General features: G+C 39.2%; 1 protein-coding gene across 3 annotated transcripts in view; it reads left to right on the forward strand.

Annotated features, from left to right (window-relative positions):
* KDM3A (lysine demethylase 3A) overlaps positions 1-20,375 on the forward strand; it is a 33,888-nt gene continuing 13,513 nt past the window's right edge. For 2 of the 3 annotated variants that reach the window (XM_080343687.1, XM_080343689.1), the window contains exons 1-12: positions 1-126; positions 513-701; positions 3,424-3,579; positions 5,716-5,826; positions 7,435-7,537; positions 8,418-8,542; positions 8,989-9,061; positions 9,142-9,230; positions 11,516-11,667; positions 12,722-13,293; positions 14,524-14,725; positions 16,988-17,202. In XM_080343687.1, the coding sequence (XP_080199813.1) occupies positions 531-701; positions 3,424-3,579; positions 5,716-5,826; positions 7,435-7,537; positions 8,418-8,542; positions 8,989-9,061; positions 9,142-9,230; positions 11,516-11,667; positions 12,722-13,293; positions 14,524-14,725; positions 16,988-17,202 (1,969 nt within the window). In that variant the 5' untranslated portion in view covers positions 1-126; positions 513-530. The remainder of the gene's footprint in view (positions 127-512; positions 702-3,423; positions 3,580-5,715; positions 5,827-7,434; positions 7,538-8,417; positions 8,543-8,988; positions 9,062-9,141; positions 9,231-11,515; positions 11,668-12,721; positions 13,294-14,523; positions 14,726-16,987; positions 17,203-20,375) is intronic. The other variant, XM_080343688.1, reaches the window with a different exon arrangement.

The following is a 20,375-nucleotide window of genomic DNA, read 5'->3' on the forward strand; positions in this document are numbered from 1 at the left end:
GCAGTCGCTGTTGCTGGGGCCGGGTGGGGGGAAGCGCCGCGATCGTCGAACCTGCTGCCCGGGCGCCCTGTGACCGCGGGGTGCGCCGGGTGGGGACCGGCGGCAGGGGCCGGGCCGGGGCAGCAGGTGAGAGTGAGGGGCAATGCTTGGGGGCAGGGAGGAGCGGGGTGTTGGTGTGGCCGAGAGGCGTCCAGGAGGAGCTCGGCCCGCTCGCCTGTTTCCCTGCGCTCCCTTCAGCCGTCGCTTCGGTCCCTCGGAGGGGAGGGAACAAAGAGACGGCGGGGGCCGGGGTGGGGACGGCTCGGAGCTGTTGCTTTCCACCCACTCTCGCAATGATTAACAGGACCGTGGGCAAGGGAGCGTCCTGGGGGTGTCTGAGGGGCCGGGAGAGGGAGGGAAGAGGACAGAGGAAGCGCCGCCGCTCCCGCCCGGGCCCCGCGGCCCGTTGTGGGGAGCCCCGCTGCCCGCCCTCCGGTTCTGATGTTGTTTTCCCCTCTGCTCCCTCCCCGGAGGCCTCCCGATGAGTTAAAATGGTGCTGAGGCTCGAGGGGAGCTGGTCGCTGCTGGTGGGGAAGAGGTTCCTGAGCCTGTGGGAGGAGGAGGACGGGCCGTGGGACACGGCGCGGGTCCTGGAATGGCCCTGGAAGGCGGGCAAGATCCGGGCGGTCTCGCACACGGACATCTCCAAACAGGACCTGAAGGTAACGGGGAACTTTGGGAGAGACCTTCTGCAACGAGCGGGCTGGCGCTGTGACCTGGAAACTTCGTGTGCGTTCTATATCTGTAGATATATGGGTGTCTGTATACACGCACACATATATATATATGCTATTGTTGGGGGAGAGAGGTCTTTTGGGGCAACTTGTCTGCTGAACATGCTGGAAAACACGTGTATCTCTGGCTGAAGCCCCCAATGTGCTTGTACTGATGCCGGAAATTACCTCAAACTAATTAGAACTGCGCTCTCTTCCACCAGCGATTTGAAAACTTCCGGGTTTTATTGCACCAAGGTTTTATTTCTGCGTGTTTCCTAAACATGATTTAAGACCTTGTCAGTTGTAAAGATTTTTTTTCCCCGTACATTGCACTTATGAACCTGAAACACTCCTATGTTGGTGTGACAGGTGATTTTTCTTTCTAGCTCTTTCATAGAATCATTTTGTTGGAAGAGACCCTTAAGATCATCAAGTCCAACCATAACCTAAATGTAGCTCTAAACCACATCCCTAAGAGCCTCAAAGAATCATTTGGTTGGAAGAATAGCCGGTAATGAACAAGTACTTCTGTTGTCTTAAAAGATGTACTGCATTCCTGTACGGTGCTGGAAGTTTCTTGGATGCTTCTTGCATGGTTGTCCCTTCTAAATAATGATTACCAACAGGATTTTTAAACGTGCAATCAGTTATTGCAAACTTAGTGTAATTTGTTAGCTGTAGTTTGGGTGAAAGTCAAGTGACTTTCACGCTTTGACTGGGAAGCTCTTGAAGGGCTGTTTGGCAACTCTAGTCAGTAAAACTATTCAGCCATGTCTGAGTAATTACTATAGTATACAAAGTATTTGCTAAGGACAAAACTCCTTTATAGTAAAGACAGCTTATTACGTGGTCCTCTTATTCATTTCCACAAGGGACTTTGGTGGCAGTCGGTTCTGACGGCAAGAACAGTAGCGTCTTTCCATTAAACTGGTTTCCTTGCTTTTCTTTTTTAATGGGAAGAATTTTGTGACCTCTGATTATTTGACTGAACACCTGTTCCTAGTCACATAACAAGATATCTTATGTGTTTCTAACTCTTTTTTTGAAAGTGGTAACTTTGTTATGAAGAGTTGCTGGTTGTTAGAGGCTGAGCTTGTTGTGGATCTGCAGCAGTGCCAGAGTTTTGGCCCCTTTTGGCCAGCTGGGCTCTCCTTATGCTGTTGTTGGAGTGAGGAGGAGGATGGTGCTGCTGCAGAAAGCTCTTAAGGACCTTTTCTGGGACTCAGAGGGAGCAGGTGCTGTGAGGGACTTTACTGTGAGCCTTGTAACTGGTTACGGTTCTGCCAGAAGGGATTGACTTAATGCATTCTCCAGTGAAAGTGTTAAAGAAGTTGCAAAGTAGAAAATTGAAGCGTAGAGAGCTTTTGTACCCAAAACACATGCTATTTCTTTTCCTCTCTCGCAGCTTTGTGGAAGAGTAATGTATAGTTGAACCTAAAATAGTAATGGACCAGAAGGGAAAAAAGAAGTCTATAAAGGAGTAGAAATATTCAATCTTTTGGTACAGAGTCAGGAGAAAGCTACAGAATAGAAGGACTGTCAACTACTTTTGAAAGTGTTTTCTGAACTGTATTTTCCTGTTTGTGCGGTGTTAATACTATAGACAAAACAAGCCATTCTGGTTCTGGTACTTGTGTTATTTGCTTATCTCTTTGTTTCTGTGAACTTCAAATTAACTGAATTCATTTCTACACTCATTAGTTTTACACCTCCTCTCTGTGGTAATGCTGTTTTGTGTGCATGCTTTTACTTGCCTTTCCCCTTAGAGGGAAGCTAAACACAAGACAATGTTTCTAAGATTCACTCAACTGAGGTTTCTCTGCTGTTAGAGTAAATTAGTTAAATGTATTTAGACTGAGTCATTATATTTTAAGGTAAGAGGGAGTAATCTTTCTGAGAGCAGTGTTCTCTACCAAGATATTTCAATTCTGCTATTGGCAAAGTGGTACTTGTCATCTTTCCCAATCCTTTGCTGATCTCCCTGTGTTGCCTATGAAAGAAGAGTAATACCATCCCAAAGAAACTGGTCAAGCCACCAGGTTTTTGCCATGAAGTGACAATTGCATTCCTCTTGAAAAGTTTGTATGTCTTCGGAGATTTGTAAAGGTTAGTAACAATTAAGAGAGGCAGCAAATGACCTTCATATTATATAATTTGTTCACCTTTGCTGGAATACCGCCATTTGTGCTTTCAGTAAATAAACTAAACTTATTCTTTGGGACTCTTAAGATATTTCTGGAAAAACAGCTTGTTTGTTCAAGTACTCTAATTTAGAGTTTGTGAAAAACGCATGTGACGCTACTGTATACAATCCTTTGAAGTTCTTTTTTTCTGTGTTTTTTCGCTGATTGTAATAAGTGGTGACAGAGTTAACACATTTAACTGCCCTTGAGCAGCAGAGGACTTTTTGAGTGGTAGGGTTAAATAGGAATATTAATCTTTTATCTTGACAGTAACAATAGCAAACCAGTTAATGTTGTCTGTCACTTATGAAATACTAGGTCAGCCTGGAATGCCTTATTATGTGACAAAAAGGCAATAATCATCTTTGCATTATAAGCATTTCTAATGATATTTTTTTTAGGAGATTGGTGTTTATCCTTTTGCATGTTGCATATGTCTTGAGTTTTGTGGTTAGTCACTCCTTGACTTTGTTTCCTTCCTGTAGATTTGTGTAGAATTTGATGATGAGCCATGGGAAAAAAGAAGGTGGATAGAAGTCTATAGCCATAAAATGAAAGCATTCCTGGTGGAGCAAAAGCTGGTACTGGCTGAAAGAAGATCTCAAGACAATCCAATGTGTCCTGTCCAGTGGCCTGCAATGGCAAGTATAGGCTTGGCCTAACTCACTTCGGTTCTGCAGTTCCATCTTCTAAGGACAGCGTTGTTACAAGTGTGAATTTCTCAAGTACAGCTATACTTGTGGACTCCTACATATGATCTGAAGGGAGACTAAAAGTCTTTGTACAGCTAGAGCTTGGCAGAGGTTGCAAGTGTTTGGACTGAGTATGTTGTGCCTGGAGATAAAGGAATGTATTTTTATATCTTTTGTATTTTACGACTTCCCTCCCAAACCATTGTGCTGTACAGCGTTAATTCCTTCTCTCCCTAGTCTCATGTTTCTTCCTTCTGTCGTGGAACTGCAGTTAAGAATAGGAAGAAAAAGGGTGAATAATAGGTTTCTAAGGGTAACCTGTATTTTTATCTTAAATTCTTGTTTTACTGTGCCTCAAGTACTGTTGATTCTTCAATGGTTCTTGATTTGAGACAAAAATAATTGGAATGACTTATGTGATGGCTGCCTGCCACAGATAACTTGTGAAATCTGGGTTTCGTGCATATGAAAACCTGAGCTGTGCTGTATGAGCCAGTGAACTAAGCTTTCTGGAGCCGCCACGCATGGCTGGCTCGGCAAATTGTCCCGTGGAGGTGAACAGGGAACATTTCTTAATGTATTCAGCCAATATAGTTTTACTTGACTACTTTGGATACAGCTACTCATAAAAGTAGTTATGAAATAAATGAAGATGTAAATTTGTAGAAGATTAATTATGCTGAAGTTGTAGTCAATGTTTAATACTCTTAACTTTGCTAGGTATGAAGCGTGCAGTGTAATTCGTATTACTGTGTTTTAGCTGAAGTTTTTTGTAAGCAAATCTAATGTAAGCAGATACTTATTGTAAGTAAGGCCAAATAGAATGGGAGTGGAAGTGGAAAAATGGATCGTTCATTTTATTTTCCAACCCGTGCATCAGTATCAGCATTTCTACTAGTAGATTTTACTGATAAAATGTTCTGAAAAAACCTACTTATTTGATCTTAGCAGTTGTTTCTTTACAAGTATCTGAACAGTTCAGACTGGATACTTGTCACACATAAAGTTTCCTTTATGATGCCTTTGAAGTGTGGTTCATGCAGTGCAGATGTTTCAAACTCGTTTAGCAGAGGAACAATGTAGCATAAAGTACAATACTGGAGCTTGCCCTGGCAAAGAAGGCTTGTGTAGTGGGAGGGGGAGGGGAAAAAACAAGGTAGGAGAGAAGGCGGTCGAAAAAGGGATGTGTTCCTGACAAATGGAATGGCTTTGCAGAACTCTTGTCATGACCAGTCACTCCTGGGAAGGCTCGTGTTCCTCTTATGGTGAGACTGGCCTTTTGCCAATGCTGTCATAGCTGAAGCAAAAACAGCAAAGGGGAAGAAAGTCTTTGTCTGCTTGATCTGTCCTTTTAAAACCAAACACGTACTCTATCAAAATAATTTTTGTTTTCTTTTAAATGGGGCACAGATGTGCCTTTCAGGTAGGGAGGAGTGTTCTTGCCACTGCTGGTGTTCTAGGCCTGCTCAGAGCTGTTACTGCAGGACTAGACAAAACTTAACCTTGAATGTATTAGGGAAGAGTTCAGAGGCTTTTAAAGGAAATTTTTATTTCTCATCTCTTTTTAAAGCCTTTGGAATACCTGAGCACAATTTCATCATTGCACTGCAGTGGTATAACACCTTTGATGTTATTCAAGTCATCATATGCCTAAACTAAGCCTTCAGTTTATTATCAATGTTGCATGAGCTTTGAGAACTGCAGTATAAGTCCTGCAGCAAGCCTTACTGATTTGCTAATTATTCCCTCAATCCACTATAAGGAGGGCTTTTTTTCATCAACATATCCACAATTAGAACTCTTAATATTAGTAATTTCTTCATGCTGAGATGAGTTATTAATGATTGTTAATAACAGCCACCTGAACTGAATTCCTTACTCTTTCTAATAAAGTAAATTAATTTCAAGTATAGTCCAGTAGCTACTTTATTAGGCGCGTGTTAGAAATGTTATTAGAAACTTGTTTTGCTTCCAGAGTTATGTGTAGATGTGGTATCTTAACAGAGAAATAAATGCAAAACTAAAATGATAAGGAATAAGATCATACATACTCTCTTTCTAAGAAAATGTTCATCACTTTTCTAGACTTACAAATCCTTAGTGGACAAAGCTGGCTTGGGATCAATGGTTTCAGTACGCTATCTCGGTGAAGAGAAATGTGTTTTTCTTCATGAAAACCTTTTGACACCCATTCAGGTAACCTTGCATGATATTATAAAGATGGAAGATAAGTCTTTTATCTTGGTATTTAAAATGTTGAGTTAGCGTGTTCTAAATGCAAACTTTAGATGGGTAAAAACTTAGAAGGCGTAGTTGTTCATTGCCATAACTCATAAATATCAGTTCTGAATGTAATATGTGTGTTGATTAAAAACTTTCTGAAGCTGATCCAGGACATGGTTGTGTAAGAGAGCTGGATGAGGGAGTGTGCTAGGACAGGTACTCAGTTCTGGTGACAGCAGCTGTATCATGTTGATGGTGGAATTAGTCTGGAATAGTTTCCCTTTGTTCTTGTGAACATGGTTGTCATTACTATGGAAGGAGTTGTGGGGGTGTCTGGAATAAATCTTGCTATTTAGTAGAAACACATCACGTCTAATCCTAAACAAATGTGGAAGTGGACAGGATGTAAATGAGAGGGCTGAAATTATAGTCCCTTTATTGAGCACCAGGAGGAAAGTTTGTTAGTGAAAATTAGGTAGAAGCTGGCTGAAAAAATTGCCCTGTGTGACTGACTGGTCAGGAATTTTGAAGAATAGTATCTGCTAATGATACAGAATGTAACCATTTCAGGAAACTGCTCTGAAGACTTATAAACATTCTGAATAAAACTTGTAATAGATGTCCCATGTTGAAACTGCTGGTTGTGCCATCATTAGTGTTCTACTTTGACTTGTTAACAGTTAGCAAACAGATAATTCCTCTTGCAAAACTAATGAAAGAATCACTTAAAGCTAAATTTGAGTTGTAGATTGTTGCCTTGCCCGTGTTGGCTTAATAAAAGAGTAAAGATTTCTTTATGTAAAAGTCTTATCTCCATACTGGAATGAAGAAGATTGCTTTTCTGGCATCTTGAATAACAGCGTCTTGACTACTAACTCTTGAGCCTTCTGCTTCTTACAAACATCAGAGCAGTGCTTGGGACAAAAAAAAAGTATCCTTTTTTAATGTCACTCTGAGCCATTGTTAAAAGCGTGCTCTAAACTTTCAATTTCAGAATCAGTTCTAAGTGTTGTCAAGCAGATTGTTTTAGATAACAATGGAAAGAACCTAATGTATAAATACATGCCGCTGAATAATTATGAATTATTTAGATGTAGCTGACTTTTCATTCATATGAACATTTTATAATGGTGTCTTGAGGGGGACTGGATCCTGGCATTATTATAACTAGAAACATAAAACTTAAAATATTGTCCTTATATCTGCTCAGGACTTCTTATAAATTGCTGCTTCTGAGAACTTTAAATCTTACATTAAAAATGGATGGTTCAGTTAAACTTAGTGCTTATTAGCAGTACAATAAAATAAAGCTAGATTGTTTTTTGGAACAATGTTGAAGTGGACCTAGAGAGCTTGCTTTAGTCTGGCTTGCAGATGGCCATTCCACATCAGTGGTGAGGAAACGATGTCTTCTTCAATAAATAGAATATCCTAGGAGCTGGAGGAACACAGCATAATGAGAAACTTGTTGGCTTTCTATGAGTTTCTGCTATCTTGTTTCTAAACATTGTGTCTTTTAGTTAATCAAAAGCATTATACATAATACAAACTTTTTTCTTTCTGTTTTTTATACCTACATAGGATATGGACAGTTCCAGGCTTCCTCTAAAGGATGATCAAATTGTTAATGAAGAAATTCAGGCTTTGGTTAAGAAACACCTTGACGAAACCCGTTTGGTACAAGGTACAAGCGTAGTCTGTAGTGTAAAGGTCTGGCAAGAAATACTTGAGCCAAAAAGGAAGTCTTTGCAGTGATGGTGTAAATTACAGTAATCTGATTTAGAGAGAAAAGCTTTTTTAAAATACTGATGCCACTTTCACAGCAGTGAATGCAAAATGTGGAGGATTATAGAGATTTAAGTTTCAAGTATTTCCATTGTAGAAGCTAGTACATAATTTGGGTACATGTAGATGGCCTGGCACTTGTGAAAGGGAGATCAGGTTTGTATCAGTTCTCACTGAAATTTTTGGGACTTGTTTATTGTTTCAAGTAGTTAGATTTTTTTATTATTATTATTTTTCAGTCTGCTTGCTTGTTTATTAAAACTTCCAGAGTCCTATATAGAAACTACTTTTTTAGTCAAGTTAAAATTATTTTTACCTTTGCCAGCTTCAAATTCTGAATTACTGGGTTCATACAGGTATATTTGTAGTCACATACATGCATATGCAAGAAATGTCTTGCTTTTTTTGAAAATCAAGTGTTGCAACTTAGAGTTGTCTTTTCCAATACTGTAAAAAGAGGAAAAGTTCACACATGATAATTGAATCTTCATTTCTATGTCCACTGCCTTTCTCTGTCTGAAATCTGGACGTCAGTCTGGCTGTTGCTGCATGTCTCGACCTCCAAAACACTTCATTGAACTGTTCCAGGCAGGGAGTAGCTGGAACATGGTTTTATCATGTTTTCTTCCCCCTGCTGAACTCTGTGGAAGTTGTCTCAGGGTTCTCAGTTCATTTTGCTTACTTGCATTTTACATGGGGTACTATTGTCAAATTCGTGTTGGTAACTGTGATGATTTTCATGCTCCCTTTTTCTTTTTTTTGTTTTTTCAATTGTTAAGGTGGAAAAAACATAATTGGTTCAAAAATTAGAATTTACAGCCTGGATCCGTCTACTCAGTGGTTCACAGCGGTTGTTGTCAATGGTAATCCAGCTACAAGAACTTTAGAAGTCAACTGTCAGGAGGTAAAATCCAGTTGCTTTGAGTTTATAGAGTTGGGGGATGGGTAGGATCTTGTCTTTGTGTCACCACCAACACATTTTTTTAAATTCCATCCTTACTCTAATAAGCTTAAAAAAATGGGGATCAATGTAGTGCAGAATAATCTATTACCTCAGTGTTTCTGTATTACTTTGTGCTGCTGGTAGAATTATCAAACAAGTGGCTTGCTACACAGAATAAGGGAGATCTGGAATTTTTATATACTGAGCAGACAGGGCTCTGAAGCACCAGTTTGTGTGTTTTCATGCAGAGATACTTGTCTTAACAATGAGTCATTAAATTCAGTTTGGCATTCAAAGAACCTAGACGTGTCTAAGCTTAGTCTATGCCACATCGAAGATAAGTACATTCAAATGGTAATTTTCACTTCTCTAAATGGCTGCTTCTGTGTTTTTTGTTTCTTTCCAAGATTCCAGCTTTAAAAACTCTTGATCCAGAGTTAATTCACGTTGAAATCATATATGACAACAATGGAAAATGCGGTAAGACCTGTTAGTGTTTGTATTTCAAACTCTAACTAGTGTATTTGTGATAGACTAATCTTGATCACCTTCTTTTCCAGATAAATCTAAAAGAATTGGGGGCCTGAAAAGGAAGTCATCTGAGAATAGTGGAAGTGTTGATGTTAAACACACAAAATCTTCTCCTGAGGTAATGTCTTACTATGTTATATATGACTGTTATGTAATGGTTATGTCATTTCTCAGAACACAAATACGGATTAGATAGGAAAGTCAAATAATAGATATAATCCCTGGGAGGGTGTGTTGAGTTCTTTGGAACTTGTCTAGGCCTGGGTAAAACATCTTGTCTTGTGATAATCTGAGAAAAAGTTACTGAGCCTTGAAGGTGTAAAGTGTTGATTTTTGTTGTTGTGGTAGTGTTTTTGGTTTGGTTTGGGTTTTTTTTGTGTGTGTTTTTTGTTTTTGTTTAAACTGTGCTTTTTGCGTCCTCCTTCTGCTTAAGAGTTAAACCTGCCTGATCACCTATTCCGTAGTGGGAGAAAATACAAAATAGTTCTCAAGTTTATTACCCTTGCTTTGCATGTTCTTTAAGTATTTTGTACTGAAACCCAAACCCTCAGCTACACTTGCAAGCTTTGAGTATTAAAGCTACACAAGCAGCAGTCTGGAAGAGTGTTGTTATAGTACAAAAAGGGAATATGGTTACTTTTTTAGTATTTCTATGTCTGCATTTACTTCTTTTGTGAGTGACCTGCCAAGTATCACTGAGATCAAAGAAGACTTTCTCAAAGGTCAAAACATGATCTGGGTAACTTAAGTATAGAAATGCAAATGAAAAATAATGGCTTGGCTAAAGAACAGTACTTCAAACTTACCCTATAATTTTCTCCCAGCATTTCAGACCAAAATTTGTGTTTTAGGCAGGAGTAGCCATCTGGAAGCTCTAGAGCAGTGGTGGGGCAGAAGGGTTGGGTTTTGACTTTGTTGTGGGTGGTTTGGTGGTTTTTTTGACATCTTGATTTTTTTCTTTGGTTTCTGTGCAGTCAGTCCTGTGCTGAGTCAATTATGTAGGTCTGGTTAATGACTGGATATCATTATTAGGAGCCTTTAATAGCTTCACAAAGATACAGCATGAGGTAGCAAGTCCAGGTTAAGATTCCTCAATGAAAAGAGTGATCTGTCTTTTATTTACTGCTGAGGAGGAATGTGCGTGAAGTAGCCAGTGCATTGCAGTCATGCTCTGCTGATGTTGTTTTTATAGCTTGTGTTTGAGTGTATTTAGCATCTTTTGGGTGCTCAATTTGCCATTCTTCAGCTTTCTGCAAATTCAGCCACTGAGCAGCCTGCTTGACACAGGCAAAGCTGGTCTTTACTTCTTATTCCAAATGTCTGCAGAAGAGTTACTGTGATCTGAATTTGTAGCTTGTTTTGTGATACTTTTTCCTTAAAGTAGTGAAGTTCTCATTTTCTGGTCTCCCTTTCTTTGAAGGACTGGATCTGTTATCACTTTTGCACTCTTTGGGAAATGTCTTGCCACTATTTTCTCAAAATAGTTACAAGTGAGTGTACTTTCTAATAATGAAAACACAATCTCCATTTGTTTCTCAGATTTTTTTGCTGGATCTGAATATATGGGAGTGATAAACCAAAGCCATATTTTTTGTTTAACATAGTAGGTGATAGTACTCCGATTTCTAATTTGCAGTTAATTAATTCCAGTGTTTTTTGAGACTTGTCTTGATGCCTGACAGCTGTGTTATACCAAAGCAGAAAGGAAATATTTTGGAGCTGATGGTAACAATCTGTAGTGTAACTTCAGCAGTAAGTTGAGCATGTGGGAGTGGAATGTGGATGTTAGAGCTGAGGAAGGAGCCCCACAAAAAACTACTGTTTTTAAAGACACTTGCAAATTTGGTAGGCCTGTTGTATTCCTAAAAGAACTGTAGCTTTGTGAGGTGGGTGATTTAATCGGCACAGGATTTCTTAGTGCTTTCTAGAATCCCACTATAAAGGTTTTTCTCACTACAGAGAAGTTCACATCTAGATTTTTGGTGATGTCAGATTAGCTTCACAGTTTTAATTTTCTCTGGGATTTTCAGATGAGCTCTGAAAGCTATTTCAGAATTCTGATTACTGCAATTATTTTAGAAAATCATTGCACTGGCAGTTATGAAAAGCAGAGCTTTCTCTCTTCCTTTCTGCCCTCTTAATATACACCTTCCTTCCCCCCCGAATTTTGTTGTTAATTGAAGGAAACTGAATGAACATGAACAGTATTTCATGGAACATGTAAGGTGTAAAAAAACACTCTAAGGTCTTTCTGTTTTATAGTCTGAGAGAGGAATGATCTTCAATGAGCTTTATGAAACACGGCGGGAAGGGCATTCATGTGTTTTTGTTTTTAAGCTGAACCTTGCAAATCAGTATTTCTGTTACCGTGGATTTTCCTAACTGTTAAAATCTCCCTTACAGGTTTCTCCCAGTCAGGGACAAGTGCAGTCAGTACCAACCGTGTTGGGTGAAGCACTGCTGGGATGTACTCCTGCAAATAAAGACCAAAGGCATCCAGGCCTGCCCCTGCCAGCGAACTCACCACCCAATTTTGGTGCAGAAACTCCTCAGGGGTAAGGAGTCAGTTTATGCTTATGCAGACTTTTTCCCCTCCAAAAATAACTCAAATTCTTAGCCAAACTTACTCAGAAGTCATTTTAAAGAACTGTGGTAACTGATCTTCTGTAATATTGCCATTGAAAAGTGTTAGACTTAATTACCCTGGATACATAATTTACTTATGTCATATTTTTCTTTGAGGTAGTTGCCCTTCAATGTCACAAACGAATGTCACTGCTTCATTGTACCTATGTGTAAACTAATGGGTTATACATAGGTGTGGTGCCTCGTTTTCGACAAACGCGTTCCTCCCCTATCCCCAGGAAAAACAGAACTCATCCAAGCAGGTGTCCTGTACATCAGCTTCTCGCAGATCAAGTACAGGTCCTCAGTTACATTTCTGTTGAACACCAGTGCCTTTAAACTTCTTTACCCCAATTTTATCACAGAAGTGAGCATAATGGTAGAAATAGTGTGACAGAAAAACTGAAATTTTGTGTATTAGCTTCAAAAGAAGTGGTATAGAATTTGTTCCTACTTCATTTTGAGTATATATTTCACAAGATAAATGCAGAAAGAATTTTTTTCATTTGAGCTTTTTGTGTTAGAGCAGTTTTACTGTCTCAAATATAAACTTGTAGGTGCCAGCCAGGACTTCCTTGAGTATTAGAATCTCCTCACACAGACATGGAAGTGAAAAGCATTTGGTTATACAGCTGTTGCATGGAGAAAATGAGACAGTAGCTGTTTAATTGTGAGAGAAGGTAGTGGAGTGGCTGCAGTGCTTATATTTGCGTGTGCCTTTGTGTGTACAGCTTTATCATTCTGTCTAACTTAAAAAAATCAAAACCAAAAAACCCCCACAGAAAACCCCCAAAAAACCTAAACAAAAACCCCCTCAAAACCACAAACCTATTTAACCTCACACAAAATCTCAGAACAGCAGAGTTCAAAGTATGTGGTTAAATATATTCTTTCAAGCTTGAAATGTGGCTAGATTAAGCAGCTGATGCCCTGATTATTTTGACACCTTTTTCTTTTCTGATTATTGCATGTTGCATTTTTCAGCACATGTAGACGAAGCTTACCGGAAACTCATCCTTTTTGTCTTAATACTGGAATTAATCCATTGAAGGAAAATCTGACGGCCTTTCCTAAAGTGGGGTTTATATCTAAAGAACAAACTCAAAATCTCAACGATCAAAATGGTAAATATACCTCTTTGACAACCTCAAGATCTCCATCTTTGAATAATTCAGTTAACGAAAAAGGAACCAACCTGAAAAATACAAATGAACATCTTCTGAAACCCGCAACAAACTTTCCAAAAGAGTGTATTTCTGTAAAACAGTTGCAACACCTTAACTCTTCCATAGCAATACCCAGAGTCAGCAGCACTCTTGAACTGCAGCGGACTTTGGATTGTAGACCCTCAACCTCGGATGCTCATCTTCTTCCTTTTACCGAGCCTGGAGTTAAATCACAAAGCAATTGCAATAGCCAGAAGAGCCACAAAGGAAAAAAGACTGATGAACTTATGGACATGGAATTTTTTATTAGAAGAAATTCAAATGAGGTTCTTTATGACAGGAATGAAAATGAAAGCTGTTGGACTGGAAGTGCCAAGGTCCAAGATAATAGTAAGTCTTTTTAAAACTTCTTGTCATTTGAAAGTCCTTGTCATTTCTGTGTAACTCCATTTGAGTAGATTCTTTGCAACATATGCAAAATTAGTAATTTGAATTGTGTGAGTGAGCTGGAATTCGAGTAATTTGTGGGTTCTGTTACAAGGGGATGGCAATAAACTTGAGAAAAACATCCTTTCCTGATGAAGGAAAACAACTAATCATTAATTTCTATAAATAAGTTATTACCAAATGTATACAAGAACAGAATGGCAAAATGAGTTACGAAAACAAGGTTCTGTTTGGAATGCAAATGCCCGTGGCATAATGAGACACTGCTTATTTTTTCATAATGGTTCTAAGTTTTGTGTGATGAGAGATAGAAGTTGAGAACAACAATGCTTTGTCAAGGGGGCTTTCATTTAATAACTGTTCTGAAAACAAAACAAAGAAACAACCCAACCCCAAAACAACCCACCTTGTTTTTGTGTCTTCTGTGACCCAGTTCTACTTGGTGAGCTCTTGAAGTTTTCCAGGTGTCAGGAAAGGCTGTATAAGGAGCTGGACTCCTGATGTTATGGATTGTTCTGTGCATTAGGTGGTATAGCTGGTCATTCAGGGTTCTGGGAATCTCCCTATGCACCCATCTCTTCTTTCTTTCCAATCTCATGTTGCTCTGTCTTGGATTACCATGTGCTGTTCCATTATTAACATACTTAACATGGGTACACGGCCAGCCAAGCAGTTGCTAGTGTACCCCGTTAGTCCTCACCCGCAGTATGGGAAGAAGAGAGATGTTTGGCATCTGTTCTAGTACGGTGCTGAAAGCCGTTGCATTGTGAAGGGTGAAAACAGGAGCGAGAAATGGCCAGGTTGTATTTCTGTCTTCATTAATTGTGAAATATGATTTCTAATGCCCTGGTCTACTCAGTGCTCAGATACTCCAGCTCTGATGGCTGAAGAGCTTTCATTAAAAGCAGACACTCTGAAAATACTCCTCTGTGGAGGAGAGAAATGAACAGTTAAACTTGTGTCCACGGACTATGGCTTCAGTGGAACTTGAGAAAGTTTCCGCTGATCTGAAAAGAGGTGTCTGCCAGCTGTAAATATCTTAGCAGAACTTTGTTTCAATGTCACGTGAAACTTATAAGAAAAGTTGTCATGGATCTCTCACTAAAATACATTTGCTTGCACTGTTATATGGGAAACTGAAGCCTGTCTAATCTGCACTACTCTTCCCTGCAGTAATTGTTCGCAAGTCAATTTTAGCAGATGCTTCTAAAGTGAAGAAGCTGCAGCAAAGTGGAGAAGCATTTGTTCAGGATGGTTCCTGCAATAATATCGCGCCTCACTTGCATAAATGCAGGGAATGCCGTTTGGACAGTTATCGGAAGAACAAAGAGCAAAGAGACTCTACTGTCTTTTGTCGATTCTTTCACTTTAGAAGGTAAGAAGAATTTTGATTCTATAGAGACCTTGATGTTCTTTAAATGTGAATAACATGCCCCGTGCCTGAGTTGGACATAGGACCCTTTTTCCTCTTTTGAATTGGAGGCTGTTGAGTGTTCACTATTAGTTATAATATGGACCAGTTATTTGATCAAAGTGGTTTAATTTACACACCGACATCCAGCAGTTTAGAAGCAGAGACCTAATGTTAAGCTATAAGGCTAATATACCAAACTAATTTTCTTGGGGTTTTTTTAGCCCTTAGAAATTTTTTAACTGCTTCATTTGAGTAGAAAATATTTTGGCAGGATTTTGAGCTCTTTATTTTGTTGTTCTTGGCTGAGTGCCAGTGGGATAACGAGTTTAGTTTGAGTGCTACAGCTCAGTAGTATTGGAAATAAAAGTGAGAGGATGGATTCTGTGCGTGTCTCCCAGATTTTAGTTGGACACATGAAATGTTAGATGTACATCCACAGCTGCAGTAGAGTTGCAGTAAGTGGCCAAGAACCTTTAGCTGGAGTCTTGAGATAGAGATGGGCAAAATAATAATTTACGTTGTGTTCCTCCATTCTTTTTTACACTTTACACTTAAGAGTTTGTGCAATTTCTTTAAGCTGCCCTTAAGAAACATTGAATCAGTTCACTTGCTGGGTTTCGGGAGGGCAGACGGAGAGAGGGTCAGCAAGGCAACTTTTAGGGAAACCTGGTGACTCTGGTGTGGTGGTTGCGTTTCCAAACCTGATATGCAGCTTTAGATCCCTCATACCCCACCCACAGACCCCAGAGCCTGATTCTTGAGTTGCACAAAGGTCTTTTAATGTTTTATCTCTTCAGCTCTTACAACACCATGCGGAACCCTTTGAAAAAGTGTTAAACTGTTACTTGAAGCCTCTCTGTAAGGCCAGGGTGGATGTTGTCAAACTGCAGTGTCTGGCTGGTTTTTAACATGCCATTTCCTTTGGTTTCAAGTTGTGTAAATGTTTTGCCGGAACTATTTGATCTGATGTCCAGATGTTATTCATGCTTCTTTTTGTTTCTCCCCTCCACCCCATTTAAGCTTTGCAGGATGAACTGTGTTTTATGGGAAGAAGGTAACACTTGTTGATATTGGAGAGGAAAAGTGAAAATACTAGTTATCACAAGGGAGATGGGAAGCTTACTTAATTTCAGCTTTCCTTTTGATTTTCAGAGGAATTTCTTCTGTTTGAGTGTGTAGGTAGAGTAAAAAAAACCCTGTCAAGCTGGTGAAGAGAGAAAACCAAAAGCAGAAAGGTTACAAAGATCATGAAAAAACCAGTACTCTTCTACTCTTTCGTTTGTTGCTTGATGCTTATTCTTCTATTGTGACACCTTCACCCCCCCTTGCAGGTTTTCTAGCTAAAGGTTTAAAAAAATGTTGCTAATAAATGAAGCTCAGATTAGAGAGTTTACTATAGTAAATCTTGGAATAATCAGACATCAACTAAAACATTCAAAAATATGTGAGACTGTGTTAATTCATCTTTTCAGGGTAAGAATCCAGACTTGCAGTGCAGTTCAAACAACTTGAATCCTTCAGTTTAGAACTTGAGGCTGATGGAACTGTCTCTTTATTGAATGTGAAATCTGTAAAGCCTGAAGATGACATTTGTCTGATATCAGTTGCCAGCACATGTTTTTTTGCCACACTTAACACTATAGTGAGCACATGTTGCCATCAGAAGTCAACTTCCCTCTGCAACATTTAGTAAAAAGGTTCCTGTAAACAGGAGCAGAACTCTTGATATTTCTTATTTAATAAACTGTTAATAATACAGGTCTCATTCTTTCCAACTACTCCAAATCATTCAGTCTTACTCAAACTTTGCTTTATTTTTTTCTTTTGACAGCTACTTCTAAATTAATTGTTACTGAAATGTATTCTCTATGTTAGTCTAACTTCTCTTGTGAGTTGTACATAGCTCTAGATGAAATCCTTATCGTTACCTCCCCTAGATATTGATCGCCAATGCATTTTAAAAATTATGTTTACCTAATTTGGTTTTATGTGGAAAAAAATATATTAGGAAAAGTACCTTGAGTCTTTTTTAACAATTAGTACATTAAGCATGCTTACAGCTAACGATCAGTATGTTCATCTGTGTCTGTAACTATTGGGAGTTATACTCATTGACATATAGTATACATGTTTACAGTTCAGACATTGACTCATTGGGATGAATGTAAACTAATAAAACATTTGAGATAATGAATTTTACTCCTTTTCTCCCTCTTTGCACAGGTTGCAGTTCAATAAGCATGGGATACTGCGGGAGGAAGGTTTCTTAACTCCAAATAAGTATGACCCTGAGGCTATTAGCTTGTGGCTGCCTTTAGCAAAAAATGTCGTGGGTCTGGATCTCGACACAGCCAAGTATATCCTGGCCAACATTGGAGACCACTTCTGTCAGCTAGTGATATCTGAAAAGGAAGTCATGTCAACGATTGAACCACACAGTAAGACCAATTTTCTCTATTTTAACAGCTTGATGTGAAACTTTAAGCTTCTGACCTGTGTGGAAAATGTATTGCAAGCATTTGGAAATCTTGTATAAGACTTGAGTGTTTCCTTCTCCGAGGGAGGTGATGGTTAAGATCTAGTGTGAACTAGTGTCAACAGCTCTACTCGAAGTTGGGGGAAACTAATTCTACCCTTCTTTGTGTCAGAAGACTTTTCTCAGGTTTTCAAATTACTTTTCCTATTGCAGACAGTATAATTCTGTTATGAAACAAAGTGTAAAGAAAATAAACAGCAGGCAGCTGACAATCTATTCCTAGCATGTAAATGAAATAAAGCTTTCATTTTGACTGCACAGATTCTGCTAGATTGCTTTGGTCCTATTTGATTGTTCTTGCATAATGGACCTAATGCTGCTTGTCAAGTCAGTAAAGAAATCTTTTTCCTCCACCTAGAAGGTTCTAGTAGGAGTGTTTCAGGTGATTTTACATACAGGTGCTATTGATGGGGTGACTGTTGAGCATCCTCAGTGCAGACAGGACAGACTTTGCAACCTCAGACACAGGTGTTTGGCCATATCAAAACCTTTCTGTAGCAAACATGAGCAGACCAATAAAGAAGATTGTGTTCTTGCATAATCACTTGTCAGGGTAGAATGGCTCTTAAAACAATATTTGTTTTTTGGATTATATGACAGAGATGCAATACAATTTAGAAGACTTGTTTACCCAGTGACTTCTACATTTGGCTAGTATTGATGTTATCAATAGATCATGTCAGTTTTCCAGTCACTCCAAAGTTTTAATAGGAAAAAAACTGAGCAGGCTTGAATACCTTTCAAAAGGGGAGGGAAAGACTTTAGATATTTTGGAAGTGCTTGCTGTGAGGTCTTACCCTGGATTTCTTTAATCTGTTAGCTCTGCTTTTTGCTTGAAGTTGAAGGTATTCAGGCCTGTGGAGCTGAAATATCAACAGCCAGAGTGAGAGGTGCAGACTGGAATACCAAAACACCTTCAGAACGATGAAATTTTGGGTAGAGTTCATGAAACAAAGGGGGAGATAGGGTGTTTCTTAATGGCAGAGGATGCATCTGTTAGCATACCTACCAGAAACATCCTCTGCTTCAAGAAAAAAAGACACATGTGACTTCTGGAGTTGGTTTGAAAGGAGCAAAATGTCACTAATTCCTCTTTGATTGTTTATTGCCCTGGCTGGTGAGAGTAAGGGAACTCAATTTCATTAAAACTGAGGATATTTTAATGCCCTGGATAGGAAAGAAGTCATTTACAGTCTAGGTACTCATTCTTCTTTAAACAGTACGGTGAAAGAGTCCTCACTCAGTTGGCACAGGAAAAAAGGTAGATTCTCTTACCACCCTCATTTAAAGTTACAGTAAACTTTTCTTGGCCGAGTTCGGTTGAAATTATACCTTTCCATAAAAACTGTGGCTCAGACAAACTCACCTTTTCCAAAATGTCAAAATATTTTGTTCAAGTTTTTTGGGGGATCAGTTGTTTTGATGTTTTTGGACTCTACAGTATGTCTCAGGGTCAGCACTTCTCTCTTTTACCAGTGAATTACTGGACTCTGGCAGGTAGAGCCATATGACAAGTGAGAGGAACAAAACTATTTGCAAGAGTTTCTGGAAGATTAAATAGGCACAAGTGAAATTATCTCCATGTAGTAAAAGATTGACTAGTGTAAAAAGAACAGCTTTTTAGGTCACATTGCTCCTTGGTCACCAAGTGCCGAAAGGAGACAGAGGCGAAGTCAGGCTATGGAGAGGAAACAAAGAGCAGGAGGAGGAGAGAAGGGCAAAAGTAGAAAACTGAAATATTAAATGACATGCAACAGATAACAAAAAAAGAGAAATCTTCATTCTCTTTTGGGGAAATTGAAGATTGACCTAGAAAATGGTAACTATAATGTGAGTTTTTAAAGGGCAGAGAAGGTGATATTTAGACCTCTGTCTCTTAGAAAAATTTTACAGCAAGTAGTCAAACAATTTTACCCTGCCTTAGCAACAGATTGTGCCACACTGTTCTAGTTTTGTTCCATACATAGTTAATGGGCATTATACAGAAGAAAAACAACAGATGTCTTGGATCCTGGTGTGTTTTTTTTAGCGTACGTTAGGACGTGGTCTCTCATAACTTGCTTTTAAAAAGAAGAAACACTGTGGGCAGAGAACTTCAGAGAAGTTACAAGCACAGAAGGAGGCAGATGTGTGCTTTTTGTCTACTCTAGTTTTCTAGCTGGCAACATAATGAAGATCAGGCTATAATAATCTGTACATAATGTGACCCTGGAAGGGCTTGTGATTTTTTGGAAGATATTGTCAATGTTTGGGATGTTTCGAGCGAACTGAAGAAGTGACATGGGGTGAGGAGGATGGAATATGATGGGTATATAAGAAACCTGCACAGCAATGATCAGTTCTTCTGAGGTTTTATACACCCCTATAAACATACAGAAAACCTGCTAAAAGGTAAAGAACTACTTGCCCATTATGCTATTGGATAGAGGACAAGGACAAACTGATTTGGGCAAGATAGCTTGCTAGTAGTAACTTAATTTTTTTCCAGGGTAGCCGTGAAATTTCTACTGAGGCAAATGTCAGCAGTGTGCATGTTAACTTGAGCAAACATGTCAGGAATAAGAGGTGTAGTTGGGCTGCACAGGAGAAAGCAAAACCAGTCTTGATTGCTTAGACTCCCTTCTAGACCTACTTGTCTGAATCTGTAATAGCCAAGGCTTTGTTGTGGAGTTTAAATACAAAACCAAGTTTGAGTCTTACAGAATCATAGAAAGGTGTTAAACAGCACTGGTCACAGTACTGACTCTGAGGAATGCCAGTTGGCGTTGGTCTCCACTTGGCTATCGAGCCATTGACAGTGTCAAATGCTTTGAACAAATCCAGGTGGATGATGTCAGTTGCTCTTCCCTTATCCACTGACACCGCAACCCTGGTGTAGAAGCCACCACACTTATCAGGCATGATTTGCCCTTTGCGAAGCCATGTTTGCCATCACCTCCTTATTTTCCATGTGCCTTCACATAGTTTCTGGGAGGATCTATTCCATGATCTTGCCAGGGACAGATGTGAGATTGACTGGCCTGTAGTTCCCTGGATCTTCTTTTTTTTCTTTCTTTAAAAATGTGGGTAATGTTT

This window comes from Nesoenas mayeri (assembly GCF_963082525.1).
Source record: "Nesoenas mayeri genome assembly, chromosome: 4".
In the NCBI taxonomy this organism is placed as follows: domain Eukaryota; kingdom Metazoa; phylum Chordata; class Aves; order Columbiformes; family Columbidae; genus Nesoenas; species Nesoenas mayeri.